General features: G+C 43.5%; 1 protein-coding gene across 6 annotated transcripts in view; it reads left to right on the forward strand.

Annotated features, from left to right (window-relative positions):
• Window positions 1–22,001, forward strand: part of greb1 (growth regulating estrogen receptor binding 1) — a 26,296-nt gene extending 4,295 nt beyond the window's left edge. Inside the window, exons 2-31 of one of the 6 annotated variants that reach the window (XM_081721309.1) lie at window positions 651–810; window positions 1,364–1,474; window positions 3,292–3,468; window positions 4,495–4,677; window positions 4,793–4,912; window positions 6,062–6,184; window positions 6,705–6,827; window positions 7,152–7,337; window positions 9,139–9,489; window positions 10,089–10,217; window positions 10,374–10,475; window positions 10,601–10,798; window positions 10,934–11,114; window positions 11,201–11,384; window positions 11,887–12,023; window positions 13,038–13,380; window positions 13,488–13,603; window positions 14,938–15,143; window positions 16,310–16,803; window positions 17,070–17,175; window positions 17,290–17,445; window positions 17,561–17,697; window positions 17,960–18,121; window positions 18,271–18,475; window positions 18,652–18,814; window positions 19,156–19,377; window positions 19,560–19,695; window positions 19,948–20,148; window positions 20,685–20,823; window positions 21,189–22,001. In XM_081721309.1, the coding sequence (XP_081577435.1) occupies window positions 654–810; window positions 1,364–1,474; window positions 3,292–3,468; window positions 4,495–4,677; window positions 4,793–4,912; window positions 6,062–6,184; window positions 6,705–6,827; window positions 7,152–7,337; window positions 9,139–9,489; window positions 10,089–10,217; window positions 10,374–10,475; window positions 10,601–10,798; window positions 10,934–11,114; window positions 11,201–11,384; window positions 11,887–12,023; window positions 13,038–13,380; window positions 13,488–13,603; window positions 14,938–15,143; window positions 16,310–16,803; window positions 17,070–17,175; window positions 17,290–17,445; window positions 17,561–17,697; window positions 17,960–18,121; window positions 18,271–18,475; window positions 18,652–18,814; window positions 19,156–19,377; window positions 19,560–19,695; window positions 19,948–20,148; window positions 20,685–20,823; window positions 21,189–21,352 (5,412 nt within the window). In that variant the 5' untranslated portion in view covers window positions 651–653 and the 3' untranslated portion in view covers window positions 21,353–22,001. Of the gene's footprint in view, window positions 1–650; window positions 811–1,363; window positions 1,497–3,291; window positions 3,469–4,494; window positions 4,678–4,792; window positions 4,913–6,061; window positions 6,185–6,704; window positions 6,828–7,151; window positions 7,338–9,138; window positions 9,490–10,088; window positions 10,218–10,373; window positions 10,476–10,600; window positions 10,799–10,933; window positions 11,115–11,200; window positions 11,385–11,886; window positions 12,024–13,037; window positions 13,381–13,487; window positions 13,604–14,937; window positions 15,144–16,309; window positions 16,804–17,069; window positions 17,176–17,289; window positions 17,446–17,560; window positions 17,698–17,959; window positions 18,122–18,270; window positions 18,476–18,651; window positions 18,815–19,155; window positions 19,378–19,559; window positions 19,696–19,947; window positions 20,149–20,684; window positions 20,824–21,188 lie in introns of those variants that run through there. The other 5 variants (XM_081721311.1, XM_081721310.1, XM_081721313.1 and 2 more) reach the window with 5 other exon arrangements.
• The last annotated feature ends 155 nt before the right edge of the window (window positions 22,002–22,156 follow it).

The following is a 22,156-nucleotide window of genomic DNA, read 5'->3' on the forward strand; positions in this document are numbered from 1 at the left end:
TGGTTAGGAGGACTTTGAGTCTGCAAATTGTTCCTCCTGATAGGATTTGCCACTGCTTTTAACCTCTCCAGGGAAAGCTGAGTTTTCATAGGCTATTTCATAAAAATCCAATGGCTTGGCTTAGAACAAAGGCGGTTTGAGTTTATTCTTGGTCTGTGAGAGCTGGGAATGATGAGTGGATTCATTCTTTTGGGATGTGTGTGCTTATACTTCCCCTTCTTCAAATAAGCTTTTTTGAGTAAGTTGTGAGATGTGGAGGTTTTTGGGTTTTTTTAATAAGATGTGAGGTTTGGGCTTTTCTGAGTAAGATGTGAGGTGTAGGTTCTTTGAGTAAGATGTGAGGTGTGGTGGGTTTCAGGATTTTCCATGGGCTCCATATTGCTTAATTTAGCTGTTGAAGTAATAATGTGCTGGTACTAACCACCGCATCCAGGTATATATCTTGTGATGGTTCCTGACTTCTGTCTGTAGATAAATTTCACTTACTTATTTTTCTTGGAATGGAGAGTGTTTGTCACGTCCTTTTGGGAATGTAATAGGCCTGGATTTAATTATTAGACTGTATGTGCCCTTTTTGTTTCTTCCTGCATGGACATTTTCTTTCTCTGCCTCGTTTTGTTGCAACTACCTTTGTTCCATCCATTCTAAAGCAGATGGGCAATTCGTATGCGGGTCAGCTGCGCACCACGCGTTTCGAGGAGGTCCTGCACAACTCCATTGAGGCGTCTCTGCGCTCCAGCACCGTGGTACCCAGACCCGTGTTCTCACAGCTCTATCTGGAGCCAGAGCAGAGGCCCGGCGTTCCGAATGGTAGGACTCACTCCTCAGCTACTAGTGGTACACTGGTTTCTGAAGACTGTTTCTGTTGTGTGTTGATATCAGGACCAAACGGTCCATGCCAGCAAAACAGACCATCCTGAACCTTAAATAAATCAGTTGGGTGTTAGATATAGTAAATCAGCTGCTTTACTACATTGGTGAGATTCGATATAGGTTACAAACTGATAAACCGCAGCCAGCCACACTACTGCATGACCCAAAAATGTCCAGTCATGAAGAAAAACTGTTGAACAGACTTGTAACACTATCCTGTATATAGACCACGTACAGATTTGTAAAAGACTCCCATAAAAAGAAGAATCCAGCAACATGACAGCCAAAGGTTCACAAGATGCAAACCTCTGGCCAGGTCAGACCCCCAAATCTGAATCCCAGTGAGACCTGAAGGCAAAACCTCTCAAAACAAGCCTGAAAACAACTGTATTCCGGGCTTTGAAGAGCATTATCAGGGAAGACTTCCAGCATGTCGTGATTTTATGCTAGGCTAACTAACAAACTCAAGAGTCACAAATTGTGTTTTCAGAAGGCCAAATGGAGAATGAGGAAGATGATGATGAGGATGGCTCAGAGTCTAACAGTCCTCCCATTCCATACCAGATAAAGCCTCCACCAGAAGGCTGCTGCACCACTGATGGTGAGAGCACAAGAGCTGCATGGTAACCACTGCGTCAAACAGCACAAATATGATGTCATACCACTGCTCTCTGGAACATGTGGTTGTGCAATGCTGCAAAGTAGTGCTTACAAAGTACCCACTGCATCAGAATGCTGCAGTCCTGGTTAAAACAGCATCACCCAGGAAGTCAGAGCTTTTTTGTGTGTTTGATCGGCATGCTGGTCAGAAATGGCAGTGATAAATGGATTAATATACAGTCATTTTTCCTCATTCTACAGTGTGCCTTTCATTTTTAAACTAGCAATTTTGTCAAGCCTCCCCTGAAGTTTGGTCATATTGCAGTTTACATTTGCTGTATGTGGCAATTTCCTTACTGTTTAGTAACCCCATTGTTTACACTGTGTACTGTGTTACACTTAAAGATTAGTTCCATTACAGCGCTGATTCAGTTTGTCACATAAAGTGCGGTACTGCTTGACTGGTTAGAGTGTGGTACTGCTTGAGTGATTTGAGTAGTACTGCTTGAGTGGTTAGTGTGGTACTGCTTGACTGGTTAGAGTGTGGTACTGCTTGAGTGATTTGAGTAGTACTGCTTGAGTGGTTAGTGTGGTACTGCTTGAGTGATTTGAGTAGTACTGCTTGAGTGATTTGAGTAGTACTGCTTGAGTGGTTAGTGTGGTACTGCTTGAGTGGTTAGTGTGGTACTGCTTGAGTGGTTAGAGGGTGGTACAGTTTGAGTGGTTTGAGTAGTACTGCTTGAAAGGTTAGTGTGGTACTGCTTGAGTGGTTAGTGTGGTACTGCTTGAGTGGTTAGAGAGTGGTACTGTTTGAGTGGTTAGAGTGTGGTACTGTTTGAGTGATTAGAGAGTGGTACTGTTTGAGTGGTTAGAGAGTGGTACTGTTTGAGTGGTTAGAGAGTGGTACTGTTTGAGTGGTTAGAGAGTGGTACTGTTTGAGTGGTTAGAGTATGGTACTGTTTGAGTGATTAGAGAGTGGTACGGTTTGAGTGGTTTGAGTAGTACTGCTTGAAAGGTTAGTGTGGTACTGCTTGAGTGGTTAGTGTGGTACTGTTTGAGTGGTTAGAGAGTGGTACTGTTTGAGTGGTTAGTGAGTGGTACTGTTTGAGTGGTTAGAGTGTGGTACTGTTTGAGTGGTTAGAGAGTGGTACTGTTTGAGTGGTTAGAGAGTGGTACTGTTTGAGTGGTTAGAGTGTGGTACTGTTTGAGTGGTTAGAGTGTGGTACTGTTTGAGTGATTAGAGAGTGGTACTGTTTGAGTGGTTAGAGAGTGGTACTGTTTGAGTGGTTAGAGTGTGGTACTGTTTGAGTGATTAGAGAGTGGTACTGTTTGAGTGGTTAGAGAGTGGTACTGTTTGAGTGGTTAGAGAGTGGTACTGTTTGAGTGGTTAGAGAGTGGTACTGTTTGAGTGGTTAGAGTGTGGTACTGTTTGAGTGGTTAGAGAGTGGTACTGTTTGAGTGGTTAGAGAGTGGTACTGTTTGAGTGGTTAGAGAGTGGTACTGTTTGAGTGGTTAGAGAGTGGTACTGTTTGAGTGGTTAGAGTGTGGTACTGTTTGAGTGATTAGAGAGTGGTACTGTTTGAGTGGTTAGAGAGTGGTACTGTTTGAGTGGTTAGAGAGTGGTAGTTCTTGCGTAGTTGCAGGAATAGGAGAGGTACAGCTTTGGTATGGTTGTACATGTATAACTGTACCAGTTCAGTGTACAGAACAGTACAACAGAATTATTCAATAAAGCCCTATACTGAAAGCTCATTTGTGTAGTTGTGATTAAATCCACTTTAACTAATTAACTAATGTCTGTCTTTGTATGCTTGACAGGGTTCTGTCAGGCTGGGAAAGACCTGCGTCTGGCCTCCATGTCTGCTGAATGTGTAGATGTACCGACGGGATTCCTGCTGGTTGGGGCCAAGTCTCCCAGTATCCCTGACCACATACTGGTCTGTGCAGTGGACCAGCGCTTTCTCCCAGATGAGCGTGGGCGTAATGCACTTTTAGGTCAGAGCCACTAGGGTTCACATAGGCGCCCAGTGTTATGACCTCATTACTGCGAATGGTAGCATCTAGTGAGCTAATACTGGAAACCAAATCCTCCCTGCCCAAAGGCATATTCGTGGTGAATGTCAGTTTGAGGATCTTCTAACCAAAATATCAAAGATTGTTACCTACTGAAAACCTTTAGAGCAACTAACCAAATTCTTACTATCAGCTTTAAACCCAAATGTTGTACCCAGAGTTTAAGTGAATCAATGCACTTGTGGAGCTTAATGTTGTGGAACCTAATGTAGAGTGCACTCAAATTCTGGACTTTTTGCATAGTAATAATATATTTTAAAAAAAAGAGAGAGAGAGAGAGAGAGAGAGAGAGAGGGCTGAATTCACAGAAAAACTGAGGGAGAGAGAGAGAGAGAGAGTGGGGTGGTCTAAGCTCCGGTATCTGGGTCAGGGCACCCCAGTCTGGTGCACATGGATTTGCACTTCTCCCAGAGATGTTTTTAACTCATGGTCTGGTTTCTATGGCCCCTGCATCAGCTCAGAGCCTACGGTGACTATGGAAACAAGCTAACAATGAACACAGCCAACTAAATTTCAGCTGGTTTGTGCTTCAGCCTCTGACGCAGCCAAAGACGATATGCCACATAATGAGATGATGCAAGTGGAGTGACTCAGAAGAGAACAGTTGTTCGCTCTCTTATAGACGCCCTCACAGGACTCTCCTCTCTGTTCTTTAACATACTTTACTGTTGGAAACACTATTTATGTGCAAATTAGCAGACTGCCCACCTGAATACTGCGGACCTTAATTTATTATAATTTGATCATAATTTTCAGAGATGCTGCATGTCTCTTTCTATTATGATAAATTTGTTTATGAAAGTTGCTATCTAGTGTTGGTTAAAGGAGGATGGATTTGGCTGCATCTCATTACTGGCTTGTTCATTATGGCTCTAGATCTTTATTCCTGCTTTGTTAAAAGCACTACACAAATAAAATTTAAAATGATTGACTTGAATGGTTCTCCAGGCTTCTCGGGGAATTGCGTTGGCTGCGGCGAGAAGGGCTTCCGCTACTTCACCGAATTCTCCAATCACATCAACCTGAAGCTCACCACGCAGCCCAAGAAACAGAAGCACTTAAAATACCACCTGCTGCGCAGTGCTCAAGGGGTGCTTGTTAAGGGCCCACCCATTTGCTGGAAAGGAATAAGTAAGGCTCGCCTATGCCTTTCTGCACATAGTAGTAGAGTGGTGAAGGTTTTTAACTGGGGTGAGGTGTGTGGTATAAGGTTGAATGGTGTTTTTCTGCGCTCGTCTTTGTGTAGATGGCCGTGCAAGACAGACCTCCTCTGTGGCTTGTACTGAGCAGCCAGCACCTGGTCCTGGGGCTAATGACCCTCTGGCCAGCTCAGGACATGCAGGCCCCAACTCAGCCAGCTACACAGGTATGCTTACATAGCTGTAAATACAGACAAATCCATACTCTACCTTGAATGACTGTGATTTCAGAAAATCAATTTAGTCTAGATAGGCAGAAGAGCTTGATTAATTATTTTCTAAAAATAACTTTTTTGCACGTTCTTGATGCTACAGGTAAACACAGAACATTTTAATTTTGTAAGTTTACAGTAATATCCTTTTTTAGTATTTTACTCTGTGCATAATAAACGTCCAGTTAAGGTATTATAATACAAGTGAAAATTAATAGCTTGATGACATTCTTTGTAGTTTGTATGATTTCTTGCACGGCTGTTCCACAGATCTGAATGGCCATCTCCATGTGTCTGAAACTTCCCTTCCCATGACCAATGGCAGCCACATTCCCATATCCCAGCAGCCTTTGCCCCAGGCAAGCCTGGCAGCTTATGGCCCAGGAAGGCTCACAGTTATTGGTAATGCCTTCCAGGAAAAGCCACTTTGATACTAAACCAAAAAATAGCTTTGGTGTGCTAAACTAGACAAAGGAGAGACTCCCACTGTTTAATTGCCTTAGGTGGGGGTGGAGGAGGGGTTGGGGATGGGCTGTGGGGGGTTCTCCTTGTCAGACTTCACACCTCCATGAAAGAGAGTGTTTCCTATTTAAAGTGCCTCATGTGCTTAAGCCCAGCTGTATAGTCTAGTCCTTTTCCTCTGCTGCTTTTGTTTTCACTGTCTGTTATTATTCAGCTGTTGGCGCAGTAAAAGCGCTTCCCTCTCAGGCCGGCACCTCCATAAAGAGCAGTTGTTTGAAAAAAAAAAAAGCTCTTCTTTTTTTCTCCCTTTGCCCTCTCATGGTCAGTGTTGTTGTAAAATGCAAAGTTTTCTTTGTGAAACAGAATTTAGTAGTGGGGTTTCACACCTCATCATTTGCTTCCTCACTTTTCTTGACCTGTAACATCAGAATACAAAACACATGTGCTATCACAGTCTACTTACAGTAAAACTGAGTGACTGCTGAGTAGACCCAAGGCTTCCCCAATATTAATTAATCATCACACTCCATTATGTTCACACAGGAACAGTATCACTTGTCAGTATCACAATGTTACATTGCAGTGTTTAGCAAGCCACATATTTTATTTTTCCAAAAGTGGTGATCCCATTTCTCCTTTAAGGTTCCATTGCAAACACGGGGCCGCCCAAAAAGAGACACAAGGGCTGGTCTCCAGAATCCTCAGGACCCTCTGAAGCTGCTCATAGACCTGCTCCATCCAGCACAGTCGGTGCCACAAAGTCAGGTACATACTTCTTTGGATTGCTGTTCACTACCTCAGACTTCAAAGGGTGAAATCTGTTGAGGTTTTTTTTTTCAGCTGTTCAGTGGATGTGAGTCAGCAAGAACATGTGCTCTAGAGAAGGTTCTGCTGTCTAGGAAGAACGTGATGTTAGAGATGTCTCTCATTAGTCCTGGAATGAAGTGTTCCCAGCCAGTACTCAGTGGCCAACTGCAGAGTAGAGTGCAAAACACACACACACACAACCACACACACACACAATATAATCAGATGCCTCAAACGGTGATCAAAGTTGCTTGACATTATTGTGATTTGGGATTTAGGTTTGTGCACTTTGTGTAGGTGGATGCTAGCTCTGCAGCTGTCACTACTTCTAGTGCTTAGCATTGCTGAATGACTGTGCATGTCTGGTCTGGGTGGTTTGTATGTTAGCACAACTTCAGCTGAATACATATCAGAGATTTCAAACTGTCGCATTGTTGCCAGTACATCACGCTGAGAGTTTTTGTGTGTGTGCATGTAGCAGACAACAGGACTTCAGGATTTCTGTGTCAGGGTTCCTCACCACTCTTCCCTCCAGGAGAGTCTGTCACAGTGCCTGATAACCTGCTCCAGACATGTGGACTGCAGCCAGTCATCTTTAAAGGTGAGATGTGTTCCATAGCCTGTATAAGCACAAAGCACATTCATAATGCTCTGTGGATCTAAATATGTACTTTAAGGTTCATATACTCCATAACACCATTCAGAAATGTCAGAAGGATTTATTAGCATGCCTGCATGTGTTATGCTGTCGTTGGTGGTTTAGTCTGGTATGAGCTGCATTTGGCCTTAGTGCAACACTGCCCCCATGAACATTCACACCACCTGGGTCACCACCATGTCTGCATCCATGTGTGTGTGTATCTGTGTGTGCATTCATGCGTTTGGGTGTGTGCATGCATGTGTGTGTGTGTGTGTATCTCTGCAGGTCACGGGGCTCTACCACGTCTGTGTGGGAACACAGGTGAGGTACTGGTGAATGGACGGCTGCAGTCGTGCTACCAGGGCTCACAGACGCTCCCACGCATCTATGAACAGCATGGCGCCTCATCCATCCAGCCACTCTCCACTGAGATGCAGATCCTTCTCACCATCTACTACCTGGTGCAGCTCGGTGAGAGAACCAACTGTTCACACACTTAATACTGAGTTACCACACACACATTAATGCCTAAGTTGTTCAGTTAATGGCAGGTACCCACTGTAAGTACTATCTAGTGAGGCGCACCTGAAACCAGAAAAAAAAAAAAATAAAAAAATAAAAAAAAAAATATATATATATATATATATATATATATATATATATATATATATATATATATATATATATATATATATATATATATATATATATATATATATATATAAAAGCACTTTGCTTGCACAGCGGCTGAAAGATCTCTGTCCAAAACGTCCTGTTTCTCTGGAAACTCCGTACTTTACTACAACTTTGAATCTCTCACTCTCTCTCTATCTCTCTCTCTCTCTCTCTCTATATATATATATATATATATATATATATATATATATATATATATATATATATATATATATATATATGCACACACACACACACACACACACTGCCTGGCCAAAAAAAGGTCACCACATGGATTTAACTAAGCAAATAGGTAAGAGCCTCCCATTGGATAATTACTGCATTTGTTAAACAACCATGTTGAAAGACACATCCTGTGGTCGTGGAAAAAATGTTAATCTGTTTCAGAAGGGTCGAATTATTGGCATGTATCAAGCAGAGAGAACATCTAAGGAGATTGCTGAAACTACTAAAATCGGGTTAAGAACTGTCCAATGCATTATTAAAAAGTGGAAGGACAGTGGGGAAACATCATCTTTGAGGAATGAATGTGGTCAGAAAAAAATCTTGAATGATCGTGATCGGCAATCACTTAAACGTGATGAAATCAAATCGTAGAAAACAACAGTAGAACTCAGTTATATGTTTAATAGAAAGTAAGAAAGTAAGAGCATTTCCACACGCACAGTGCAAAGGGAACTCTAGGGATTGGGACTAAACAGCTGTGTAGCCTTAAGAATCCACTTGTGAGGCTAACCAGCAAAAACGGCTTCAATTTACTAGGGAGCATAAAGATGGAACTCTGGAGCAATGGAAGAAGGTCATGTGGTCTGATGAGTCCAGATTTATCCTGTTCTAGAGTGATGGGTGCATCAGGGTAAGAAGAGAGGTGGCTGAAGTGATGCACCCATCATGCCTAGTGCCTACCATACAAGCCTGTCAGGGCAGTGCTATGATCTGGGGCTGCTGCAGTTGGTCAGGTCTAGGTTCAGCAACGTTATGTGCCAAAGAATGAGGTCAGCTGACTACCTGAATATACTGAATGACCAGGTTATTCCATCAATGGATCTTTTCTTCCCTGATGGCACGGGCATATTCCAAGATGACAATGCCAGGATTCATCAGCTCAAATTGTGAGAGAGTGGTTCAGGGAGCATGAGACATCATTTTCACACATGGATTGGCCACTACAGAGTCCAGACCTGAACCGCATTGAGAATCTTTGGGATGTGCTGGAGAAGACTTTGTGCAGTGGTCCAAATCTCCCATCATCAATACAAGATATTGGGGAAAAATTAATGCAACTCTGGACAGAAATAAATGTTTTGACATTGCAGAAGCGTGTGGAAACGATGCCACAGCGAATATGTGCCATAATCAAGGCTAAAGGCGGTCCAAGGAAATATTAGAGTGTGACCTTTTTTTTAGCCAGGCAGTGTGTGTGTGTGTGTGTGTGTGTGTATGCATTTAGAAAACGGCCATTTATTATTACTATTAAAATTATTTTCAAAAATATAAGCCATGACTACATAGCAGGTATAAGTATTCTGTACATGTGATAATGATCTCATCTGGATTTTCATGCGGGTCATCCCAGCCCCTGACCAGGTGCCCTTGATGGAAGACCTGGAACAGATCCTCACGCGTTCCTGGCGTGAGTCACATCTAACAGAAATCCGGCAGTACCAGCAGAACCATGCCCAGTTTCCCACCCCTATCCTGGGGCTGGCCCAGCCTCTCACCTCATCCCAGTTGCCCTGGCTGGCCAAGCTGGCCACCAGCTCTTGTGGAGAGTCCGTGCTGGTGTTGGACACGATACCATCTCTGGCTGAGGCGCTGGATGACACCTTCCAGAGATTGTTGGAAGGCAGGCTGAGTCAGACACATTATGTGGTCATCATCTGCATGGGCAGGAGCCAAGAGACTGAGTCCTGCGTTGTAGTAACAGGTAGGAAGCTTGTTTGAATGCCAGATGTTGTGTGGGCTGGACAAGCTCATGTAATTTGGATATGAGGACATATTAACAGATCATGTATTGACAAATTCATTTATTATTCAATGTGTTCTCCCTGTGAAGTCATAGACTTCTCCCAGTGTAACAGCTGGTAACTACCCACTCGAATAATGGTACCATTCATATCTGAGAGCTGGGGCTGAGTGCTAGCTTCCTGCTTTGAGACCATAGCCTAAAACTGTAGCAGCTCAGTGGTGTTTGTCAGTGTAGCCAAGAAACTGTACACAAGCACACAACTGTCTATTATTGCAACAGGTATACCAATTTGAGTAACTCCATTTTGTCCTTCCATACAGCCAGGATCTGAACCTGAATCCCATCTGTCATCTGCACTACAATGTAGCACTTTTACTGGTCCAGATTTGTCTCATTTTTAGACAGCTCAGTTAAGATGTTTACCACCTGTAATAAAAATGCAGAAGGTCTGAAGAAGACAAGTTTGCTAAAATATGTTTATGGGGTTTTTTGTGTTTATTCATGGTTCTTCATGGTAAAATGAGATCATGAACTATGCTTCATTGTTTTCTCTGCAGGGAAGCACCAGACACGAGCACTTGCAGAAAGCATGATCTCTCCCAGCGACTGCATGAGGGAGATCAGGCAGGAACTCTCCTCTGGGATGACTGCAGAGCTAGAGGCCTCCTTTAGCTCACTAGGGCCAGGTAAGGCTGCTTTCCCTTTAGAAACGTTCTCTTTATTGCTGATGGGGGCCATTTCCAGCACACCATCCCCAACTTGCACCAAGGGAGAGAATTGTGCCTAGATCAGTCCAAATGGATCTGCAATGTTTTAACTCCAACCTCTCATAACACTGTTAGATGAAGATTTGGAGGCTGTGTTGGAGAAAGCCAGTCTGGAGAGTGCTAGCCCCTCTGCTCAGGGTTACAGACAGGAGCACACTGGAGAACCCACTTGTTCAGGTAAATCTCATTCTGTAAACACGCCACATCCTATCATGAAACTCTGCACCTGAATTACCCTGGGAAATACAGGTGGCTTAGGATGAAATCCATATGCAGTATCTAACCCAGTAACTCTTTAACAGAGTACCGGGTCACGTGGCATGAGATCCGGCCCATTCAACTGGCAGTGGCTCGGAAACTGCTGTCCCACGTGTGTGCCATTGCCGATTCCAGCACACACAACCTGGACCTTGGTTCGTTCGACAAGGTGGAGTTCCTGATCTGTGTGCCTCCCTCCGAGGTCACCTTTCAGCAAGTTGCCCAGCACCTCTGCAGCTCAGGTATAAGATTGGGCTTCTGGCCTTATGACCACTTGCATTTAGCAGAATGGAGCCTTATAGTTTGCCAGTGCAAAGGTAATAGTTAGATTAGTAACTAGCCTATTCCCACTGCTTTGGTGGTTTGTTCTTCCGCAGGGGTCCTGCAGGAGCTGGGTCTGGACCAGGATGGCCCATCTACAAAGGGTGCTGAACAGTATGTTGTAAAGCTAGACCAGAGTGCAGTGGCAAAGATCAATGGCCTCATTCATAAATCCAAGTTGAACCCCTACACCCTCTTCATACTGGTGCATGACCATGCACACTGGGATATTAGCAGGTAACAGCACTCTCCTGTTTTCCATTTTTTGTAAATCCTGCTTGCTCAGTCATCATCAGCACTGTAATTCCGTCTGCATACTGCAGTGAACAGTACGGCAGACTCGCGGGCGATCCCAGCTCAGGAATGGTAGACAGCCTGCTAAACTCCAGGCAGATTCAAGAGGCGGCCAACATCTTGACTCTCCACGTGACATCATTCCCCTTCGCCCTGCAGACTCAGAACACACGCATCAGCCCTTATAATGAGATCCACTGGCCATTCAACAATGTAAATATATTAGCACTTGCTTAATGTATTAAACAGTTACTCAGTGGTGCAACAGAAAAGTGCTGGTTCAAGCCCCGATGAAGTCACAGCCATCGGTGGCCAGACTTAAAGGGGGCAAAACTGGCACTGCACTCTGGGTGGGGAGGGATGGTGTTATTTTGTTCCCTGTCGACCACAGTGACACTAGCCAATTGTGGATGTCTGTGTGCTCATGATTGCTAATGAGGGCAGTTAGCATTTTCTTCTGTGTGTGTTTCACATTGGGCAGCAGCTTGAAAAGATATGGTGCTTGCCCATATCCTGCACAGTGGTATTTGTCATATGACAGACGAGAGCTGATTAGCTATCTAACTAGCTAGTCACTGGAAGGGAAGTTGGGAGAGAAATGGATTAAAAATGGGGAAAAAAAAGTATTAAACCCAGAACCACTCAAAGATTCCATAGTCATTTTAAAGTTTGATTTTTTTACTATTAGAGTTTAATAATAATTCTGTATTTGTAGGATGTGGATCTGTATCAGGAGAAAACAAAGTACTTTGGTGTGACTGAGCTTTTGGAGTCCACTCGCTCGGGGAACAGTCTGCCTCTGCTGCGTTTTGACAGCTCGTTCGAGAGCATGGTGGCTGCACTAGAGGAGAGGTACATTCCTACCCGTTACCAGTGCACAGTGCCCCTCTGTAAACACTGCAGAACTCGTTCTTCCTACTTCACTGTTTCCATGAACTTGGTCCTATAGACAGAAATGATCATTAGAATATTCATGTAAGTGCAATTCTCTTATTTATATTAATTTATGCATACTATACTAGTTAATGAAATGACATGTACAGGACATGCTGTGCCTACAGAAGGTTTTCAGACCCTTACAAGTACTACACATTTTCATAAGCTTCAAACTCATCAAGTGGATTCAAGGCATTTCTTTCTCATTAATCTACACACAATACTCCACAAAGCAAAAACAAATTTTTGGAATATTTTGTAAATGTATTAAAAAATTAAAACCTGAAATATTACATATTTAAAACCCTTTAGTATTTTGGCACCTTTGGCAGCAATAATAACCTCAATTCTTCTTGGAAAGAAGCTTACAAGCTTGCCATAGCTTTTCGCTTGGAAGTTTCTCCCATTCGTCTTGTCAGAATATTTCAAGCTTGTCAGTTTTGATGGAGTGTTGGACCACAGCCATTTTCACATCTCTCAAGATATGCTCTGTTGGGTTTATGTCTGAATTCTGGCTGGATACATTCACAGTTTTCCTGAAGCCACTTCTGTTTAATCATGAAAGCATTTCAAACATTTCAAGGACCACTGGTAGAAGTGGGATGCACCAGAGCCCAATAGTGAGTGTCATAATGAAGGGACATTTAACATATGAAGGGACTGAATATAAATGCAGTATTTCAGTCATTTATTTTTAATACATTTTCAGAGTATTCCAAAAAAAAGATTTTTGCTTTGGAATTGTGCCGTATTGTGTGTAGAGATGATTTATGATGAGTCTGTAACATGCCAAACTGTTGGAAACTTGAATGGGTTTGAAAACTTTCTGTAAGCACTTTATGCTGTCCATATGTAATGTATGCAAATTTGTTTTTGTTATTGTTTGTTTGTTCTTTTACTCACACTGAGGAATACCCTTTCCTCTGAAAGGTTCCCCAAGCTGCACAGTGTGGTGATCCGCACCCAGGTGCTGCTGCGGCACTACTGCATGGCACTGCTGGCCACGGCCGGCGGCCAGACCCAGCTACAGAAGCACACCTCCGTGGAGACACTGGAGATGGTTCAGTGCCTGCTGGGCGTGGCCGGCTCCTGTGGCAGCCGACACGGCCACATGCTCCTGCTCCGCATCCCTTTCCCGGTGCTAGCGGCGCGGGCACACCAGCGGCTCTGCCGGGTCCGTGACCTCCTCGGCCTGCACGACCGCTTTGAGGTCGTGCTGGGAGACCCCATGTCAGGGATCGTTGTGGGAAAGCACTTCCTGAATCAGCTGAAGGTATCTGCCCACTATGTGTGCTTCCTAATCATCCGGAGAGACGTGTCCATGTTGTCTGTGACCGGTGTGTTAGTGGCCATATGCTGCTCATCCGTATGTATCTGTAGATATGGCTGAAGATCCAAGACCCGGACTGGACTCCTCGCACGTATCTGGAGCTGGAGGCATTACCCTGCATTCTTATCTTTACTGGCATGGACCCAATGGGAGAGTCCCTGCCAAGGTACACACACTTAATCTCAAGCACCATCTGCTTTAACCTGTAACTACTCAGTCTGAGCATTCCATTAAGGAAGATTATCAGTCTGGCAAGGTGGCATTTGGCTTTACTGAGTATAAATAAATATGTATATGTTATGTCATCTTGTCCTGTAAAAAAATACTATACACTGAATATACACTGAATGATGATTTTATTAGGTACACCTGCTTTGTAGCGATATTGAATGAACTGCTCCATAGTGATTTATCCAGTATATGTCGTTTTAACTTTTAATGGCCTAATTTTAATTAAAGGACATGTGTATGCTTTTAATATACATTTATACTTGAACACCTAAGAAATTATAAGCTATTTATCTGGACTGTATGTATGTTTTACATGTCATTTGCATGTAAAACCCTATTTAAAAAACTACTAAAATTACACATTAAAAAACCTAATCATATATACAATACAACCAGTACAACAATAATAGCAAGTTTTGGGTTGTTTGGGTGTGTGTGTGTGTTTGTGTGTGTGTGTGTGTGTGTGTGTGTGTGTGTGTGTGTGTGTGTGTGTGTGTTCCAAAAAAAGAAACAGGTAGATGGTTCTTGTTAGGCATTGCTACCTGCTGTATCTCCAGCATAAGGTTTTTGCAAGAAAATGTTTAGACAATCATCAGTCCTCTTTTCATGAAAGGGGTCACTGAAGTCTTGGCACAGTTGTGCAGAGAAGACAATTTATCATGAGTTTGAGTTCTGAGTGCATAGATCTAACTAACTTGTCAATACGGAGAATCATCTAACCTCAGAATACTAAGAACTGACCAAAAGGTTCCACTAGCAGGTATACCTAATAATGGGATGAATCAGTATAAACCTATTTCAAGTTTTATTAAAAAAAAAAAAAAAGTCTAGAATTTTCATTCTGAACTAAACACTTTTGAATGACCTCTCCGAGCCTAGCCAATATGGGCTTGACAGATTGAGAAATAACAGATGCATTCAGTATCATTAGTGATTACTGGAAATAAGTCACAGACATCTTAGAGGAAATGAATTAGCTGAAGCATCCTGGAAAAAATGGGAAGAATCTTACCAAGCCATATATTATCTAATGACTACGACTTAGACCTCATCTCCTTTTTTAATGTAACTTTACATCAGCAGACGCTTTATATGATGGTCGATGCAAAGCAAAAACCTTTTTGTAAAGGTGCTTCGTTTTATTTCCAATTACTTTCATTTATACTACATTTCACATTAGACATAATTGGGAACCTGTATTCTTACAATAGGCACTATTTGCCATGCCGTGTGCGTCTCACTGTGCCGCGTTTGATGTGTGACCTGCAGGTCTCTGAAATACTGTGATCAGCGTGTTCTGAGCTGCTGTGCTCAGCAGCGCACAGCCCTGGAGCAGGAGCTGGGCCTGGCCGCCTACCTGGTGTGGGCGGAGCCACGGAGCGAGCGCAAGCCGCCCACCTCCAGCGACCTGTCCGAAAGCGACCCCGACAAGCCGAGCAGCACTGACAACGAGGAGGAAGAGCATGCGCTCAATGGTAAGGCTTTCGGGAAAAGTGGGGCACAGTTCAAATTACCAGCATCATCTGAAAGGGAATTGACAAAATTCCCTCCTAGTGCTGCTGTGGTGGGAGGGGAGAGAGCATGTCCAAGAGTGCAAGCTTATGACTTACATTACAGGTTAGAACTGTGCACTCAGTCTTTAAATGCATAACATTGTGTGTGGTTTAATTAACAACTCAGAGCTCCATGAGTAATATATTTTGGCTACAATGTTCAAGCTCAGTGGCAGAAGCTGTTAATTTATTGATTTGTTTATGTGAATTGGTCTTTTGGTCAGAAAGGAAAATTCATTTGCAAATCGCATTTCACTAATACAGATGTTTTGACCTGAAGTGGGCAGGAAAAAAAAAAAGAGCCATGAACTGAGTGATAAACATTGTTGTCATCTGGCTGAATCAGATCTATGTTGCAGTCAGAAGATAATAGTGATAGAGATGTATGGCGAGGGAGAGCATTGGGCCCACACTGTGTGTGTTGTACACATCCTTCTGCCGCGCTACTTTGGAAGAAGAGATCTCTCTCCCAAACCTCCATCTCCTCAGCCTCCTCCAACATGCTTACTATAACAGAGAAAACAGTGCCTCTGGAAACTGCGTGTCCAAAAGCATAGTTGCTTCCTTGATTTGTGTTATGATTAGTAAGCAATATATAAAAAATAGCATATTGCAGTTAATGCATTGAATTGATCAGCTACTTATTCCAAAATTATTTGTTTATTTGTGACATACAGCTTCATAAGCAAAAATATATAATTTTATCTGTACTCTTTTGTTGTTGTTTTTTTTTAAGGTAATGTAAGTCATGCTTTGTCAACTTTCCTCTGATTTTGTTTGTGCCTGTTGAAGCATCTTTAGATAATGGTGTTTGTTGCATTTGTTGGCATTTGGTGTGTTCATAGTACAGAAGTTTGATTTCTTTTGTGGAACATGACTTTTGAGAGTGATTATAATAGACAGCAAGCAAGCAAGGGATTTAGTGTGATGGAATTTCCTGTGAAACCCTTTCCTGTTATAAGTCCAGTTCTAATATTTAAAGTAATCTTTTCTAGCATGCAATGGTGCTTTATTTTTTTTTAAATGCACACCATTTAAAGTATTACTTTGCTTACCTGTACTCTCTGCCTCCCCCTTGTGGTTTGCAGTGAATAGTGCACTCCCCGGACTGGATCAGTCCCAGAATCCACAGTCTGACTCCTCCCCTCACAAACCGCACAAACTGAGCCTACGCCAAGCCAGTGTGAGTGATGATACTCCTCAAGCCTATAGGCGATCCTCCAAGTCAACGTCCCCTGGCTCCTCATCCACGCCAGACTCGCCCCTGCGCTACTCCTGCTCCTGGGCCCGTGACCTCAACCGGCCCCCCGTGGTTCTCCTCCCGAAAGCCCTCTATGATCTCATCACCACAGTGGATTCCAGTGGCCTGCCAAAGTCGACATCTTTCCTCCCACACGCATCTGTGGAGTGGGACAGCTCCTTCAGACCCCTCCTCAGCAAGATGATGACGTGCACTGAGCAGTCTCTATACTACAGGCAGTGGACAAAACCCAAGCCCCACCACATGGACAGCAGTAACCGGTCGGAGGGCCGCAGCGACAACTTCCATCCACGCCGCCTGCTCCTCAGTGGGCCACCACAGGTAATTGTCTGTGTTAACAACAAAGCAATTTTGTAAGTTACTCTGGATGATAGTGTCTGCTAAATGCCATAAATGTATAATATGTCCAAAATATCATATCACAATGGGTTATAATACAAAATCTGCTATTGAGACACTTGATATTTCTGTGTTAAATGTTTCCAGATATTTATTAACATACTTCTGCATTACATGCACAGAGAAGGATAATTTCATGGAAATGTCCACATATGAGGGAGAAATATTGAGTTGTGCTGTCTGTCCAGGTTGGAAAGACTGGGGCGTATCTGCAGTTCCTGGGCATTCTCTCTCGCATGCTCATCAGACTCATGGAGGTGGACATCTATGATGAAGAGGACATCAACTGCCAAAGTACCAAACTCTTTTCAGCTTTAAACTTTAAAACCCTTTCACATTGTCATGAAGAATAGCAATGAATATGGGTCATATGAGGTCATGTGCACAAGACCTGTGGCTCCTCCCCAGGTTCCGAGCCAGAGTCGGGTCAATATCACCAGCCCGTTGCGTCCTGGCCTAACGCTGACACCATGAGGGGAATGCCTTTTGACTTCACCATCTATGACCCTAAATACGAGGACATCAGTGCCATCTACTCACCTGATTTCACTCTGAAACCAGAGAGTAAGAGCAACAGAAAACCAAATAAGCTGCGTAAAGCTCATTTGTCAGGTATATGCTGATTATGTGGTTTGTTATTAAATATGTTCAGATTTTCCTTATTTGGGTGTTTTTAAAGGAAACCACCGAAGGCAGGAGGATGTATACCTTCGGCGACGTACTGCACGGATCAAGCTCTCCAAATATGCAGCATACAATACTTACCATCACTGTGAACAGTGCCATCAGTACATGGGCTTCAACCCTCGATACCAGGTGATTATATGTTAGTCTACTATAATCAAAAGAGCAAGAGGGTGTGTACTAAACAACCTGAAAAAAAACTTCAGTTTTTTCACTTCTGCCCAGTTGAAAAAAAATGTCTATATTTTGCAATGGAGACATTGGAGTCAAAGTGACCTTACTTGGTAAAGAATTATGCACTTGGCCACATTTGCAGGGAAGATTTTTGAATGTGGGAGGCTGTACTGTGTTAAACCTTCGTTTAATCCTTGAAGTTGTTTCTTTGTGTTCCCAGCTGTGTGAGTCCACCCTGCACGCTTTCACCTTCTCTCACCTGCTGCTTGGTGAGGAGATCCAGCTCTATTTCATCATTCCCAAATCCAAAGAGCATCACTTCTCCTTCAGCCAGCCAGGAGGCCAGCTCGAGAGCATGAGACTGCCCCTCAGCTCTGATTGGGTACAGACTCTCGATTGGGCCAACCACTGATATCCAGGCAAAAGGGTGTTAGTTTACATCCATAATAGTGAAAGTTCAGTCAGACTTTAGTCTTTAGGAACTTACAGCCAAAGTCATACACGTTAAAAATGGCCTAACTGTGTTTATAGAATCCCGACTGCATCAAGAGCCCAATATTCACACCCACCACAGGACGCCACGAGCACGGTCTGTTTAACCTGTTTCATGCCATGGATGGAGCCTCCCACCTGCACATCCTGGTTATCAAAGAATACGAGATGGCCGTCTACAAGAAATACTGGCCTAATCACATCATGCTGGTTTTGCCCACCATCTTTAATGGAGCTGGTATAGGTAACTGTGATTTCCTATAACACTCAAAATAAACCTGCTAGGAGATGGATCATACGAGCTTACTCTAGTAAAATATTCATACATTTTCCATGACGTGGGGGGCAATTTCTGAACCCCTTGTAATATACTCCCCCTCTCTCACTCACATGTGTGCTCTCTCTCTCTCTCTCTCTCAGGAGCAGCACATTTTTTGATTAAGGAGTTGTCCTACCATAACCTGGAACTTGAGCGTAGTCGGAGGATGGAGCATGACAACCGGCTTCAGGACGTCTGGCCCTTCATCATCCTTGCAGACGATTCCTGTGTCATGTGGAATGCTGTGGACATCGACCCCAAAAGGTGACTCCATGGGGTACACTTTGTGGTGAAGGCCTTTCTCCATGTTCCTGTGAGCTCCCCTGCTTAGCTTAGTCATTATTCCTGTACATTAATTTTCCTCCTAAAAATACTACACGCAGGAACAATTGGTTGTTATGTGAGGGAAACTAGATAAAAGGACTGCAGATGACCCTTCAGAGCCCTTGTTCATTATTAGCATGTTTTTGTCATATTTTCCAAATTAGAGATATGCAGTGAAATGAAAACACTTCCACGTGTCTTCAGATTATATCCTTCATGGGAACATGTCTTTGATGTGATATATTTGTTTTTTCAAACGTGTGTGTGTGTGGTGCTCACAGCGGTGCAGTGGAATCCGAGCAGAATGTTTCACTGAAGCAGGTGCTGCAGCATATGGAGTCCTCTCCAGATATCACCCAGTATGGCATGTGTGGCCTGAGGAAGTGGTCGAGCTGGGGAGGTAGGACGGGACGATGCAGAGAGCCGTTTACACGGGGACACCTGCACGACTTTGTGCTCCTCAATGTGGACCTGACACAGGATGTGCGGTACAACCAAAACCGGTGAGCTCAGGCATACCCTCAGAGCTCTTCCTGCATACACAAAAGAGCTGAGCTGAATTTCATTGAGTGCCTCTAAGCTAAAATCTTACAAATGCATTTTTAAAAAGGAACAGAAAAGAGTAGGAAATTATATTCTTGAATTCATTACTCACAGATGTTTCCCCCGTCTTGCTCAACACCAGATTTACCTGTGATGACGTGGACTTCAACCTCCGCATTCACAGTGCTGGTCTCCTCATCTGCCGTTTCAACAACTTCAGCGTGATGAAGAAGCAGATAGCCATCGGAGGATACCGCACCTTCATCATAAAAACCAAGGTTGGCTCATCTCTTGAAGCCCTATAAACAACGCTTCATTGGTCTTCTCCTATTTTCAATGGTGTAAAGAAGAAAGAAAGAATATTACAGATGTGCTTTGGGAGTACTAGGACAACTTCACCTATACACGCATGAAGCCTGTTCGAAAGGCTGTAGGAATTAGGGTCATCCTGCTGACATCATCATCATCACGCTGACAGTAGAGCACAGGTTGGTGTCCTACTGCATCATCACCTCTAAACCTCTCTCCAGATGACAGATGTACCTACAACAGTACAGCCGTCCCAGTACATCTGTGCCCCAGACAGCAAGCACCTATTCCTGGCCACACCGGCCCAGCTTCTGCTGGAAAAGTATCTGCAGCACACCAGCCAGCGACTGTTCCCCCTGAGTGCTGGCAACTGCAGCCATCCTGTGCTCTCTGTCGACTGCTATCTCAACTTGGGCCCTGAGGTATGCCTCACTACCCACTGAGACACAAGGTTTACCCTGATCTCCACTGTCCCCGAGGCATGCCCCAATCCTCACTGTCCCCTGAGGTATGCCCCACTCCCCACTGAGACCCAAGGTATGCTCCACTCTCCAATGTCCCCAAGATATGCCCCACTCCCCACTGTCCCTGCGGTATGCCCCAATCCCCATTGTCCCCGAGGTATGCCCCAATACCCACTGCCCCCCAGGTATGCCCTGAGCCCCACTAAGGTATGCACTGATGCCCGTTACCCCTGAAGTATGCCCTGAACTCCACTGTCCCCAAAGTATGCCCCAATCCCCACTGATCCTCAGCTGAAAGGTCATGGAGGTCTGGGGACATTTTAGCATGGCTAAAAATAAAAATAAAAATAAGAAGACCAATGATGTTTAAGGTTATTTTAAAGGTTACTTAGTAATGCAACTAGTGCAGGGCTTTGATCCTGATATTGTTTGTGTGTGTGTGTGTGTGTGTGTGTGTGTGTGTGTGCGTGCGTGCGTGTGTGCGTGTGTCTCAGGCGACGGTGTGCTTTGTCAGCTCAAGGCCACACTCCATCAATATCAGCACTGCTGGTCTGCTCTTCAGTGGACTCCTGCTGTATTTTTGTGACTCGTTTGTCACGCCTGGCTTCCTCAAGAAGTTCCAGTTCCTGAAAGGTCAGAGTGCGACAGTATTTACACGTACATTCTCTCGAAATGTTGCCAAATCCATTAGCGTAAAAGTATTAACCAAATCCAGAATTCATCTTGTCCATAGTGGGGTTTTACAGTTCCAGTACTAAAACGCCAAATCACATTGTAGTGCATTCCATGACTCTAAACCAAATTTCCCCCAAGTAAACAGTCTCATCCATCCATCCATGCATGCAACCATGTCTAGTTTAAATCTTCCCCAGTTTCCACCTCTCCAGCCTTCAGCCTTTTAGGAGTTTCATGGCCATCAGTGCAAAACGTCCCTGTGTGTCTGAGGAAATTAGAAAGGTTTACTTATTTAACATTAATAGCTCTTTCTGCTGGCCCAGGGGCAACCCTATGTGTCATCTGCCCTAATCGGAGCGCCCTCCGTCAGACGGTGGTGCGGCTGGAGCTGGAGGACCGGTGGAGGTTCCGCCTGAGCGACGAGTTTCAGACGGCCAATGCCAAAGAGGACCAACCACTCTTCTTTCTCACGGGGAAACACATCTGACAGTCAGAAAGTCTCCAACAAAGAGCCGTGAACTATACCGTCTGTATATAGCTGTCTGTGTATATAATGGATACGGCGTTCTGAAGTTTCCTTTGTTTTGTCCTTGTTGTTTTGTTTGCATGATGATTCTGTTCTCTTTGATGGTTTCCAAAGAGACCAAATTAAATGTTACTTTTAACACATCCTTGGTTTTCATATCAGCAATATTACAAAAACTTCTATTTATTTTCACAACCATATTTTGACCATAACTCCTGTCTTAGTTTTTTCCCATTATTGCAACAATTTGTTCATGGAGAATTTTACAGCTATCAAATATAGACTTTGCAGATGTTTTGTGGAGAAAGAATATTTTTCTAGATGTTTCTTTTGCTTGTACTGTGATATCGTTACATCATCACATACATCATGCCATGTAAGTATGCTGGCTATTGTTATTTTTTAAGAGATTGCTTGTGTGGTTTGTACAGTTCAAGAATGTCTGTCTTTTTTTTTTTTTTTTGCTTTACGCTGCATCTTGTGCTGTTTCTCCTGCTATGCCAACTCTAGAGGGCGCTACAGTAATATCAGTTTCTACCTCCTCAATGTCTGTAAGTGACTGTAATGTCAAGCCCAAAACCCATCCATAAAAATGAACAGATTTATTAGAGTCATGGCTAAAATGTGTTTCATCAATCAAATTAATGAAACCAAAATACAAACTTCCCCTGTATTAATAATAATAATACATAAAGTGTAGACAATAGTCATTATATCTATATGCTTAAAATCTTAGTGTTACTCAATGAAATGGCATAACCCTTT

Source organism: Electrophorus electricus, chromosome 10 (assembly GCF_041902795.1).
Source record: "Electrophorus electricus isolate QZ-2024a chromosome 10, ASM4190279v1, whole genome shotgun sequence".
Taxonomy (NCBI): Eukaryota; Metazoa; Chordata; class Actinopteri; order Gymnotiformes; family Gymnotidae; genus Electrophorus; species Electrophorus electricus.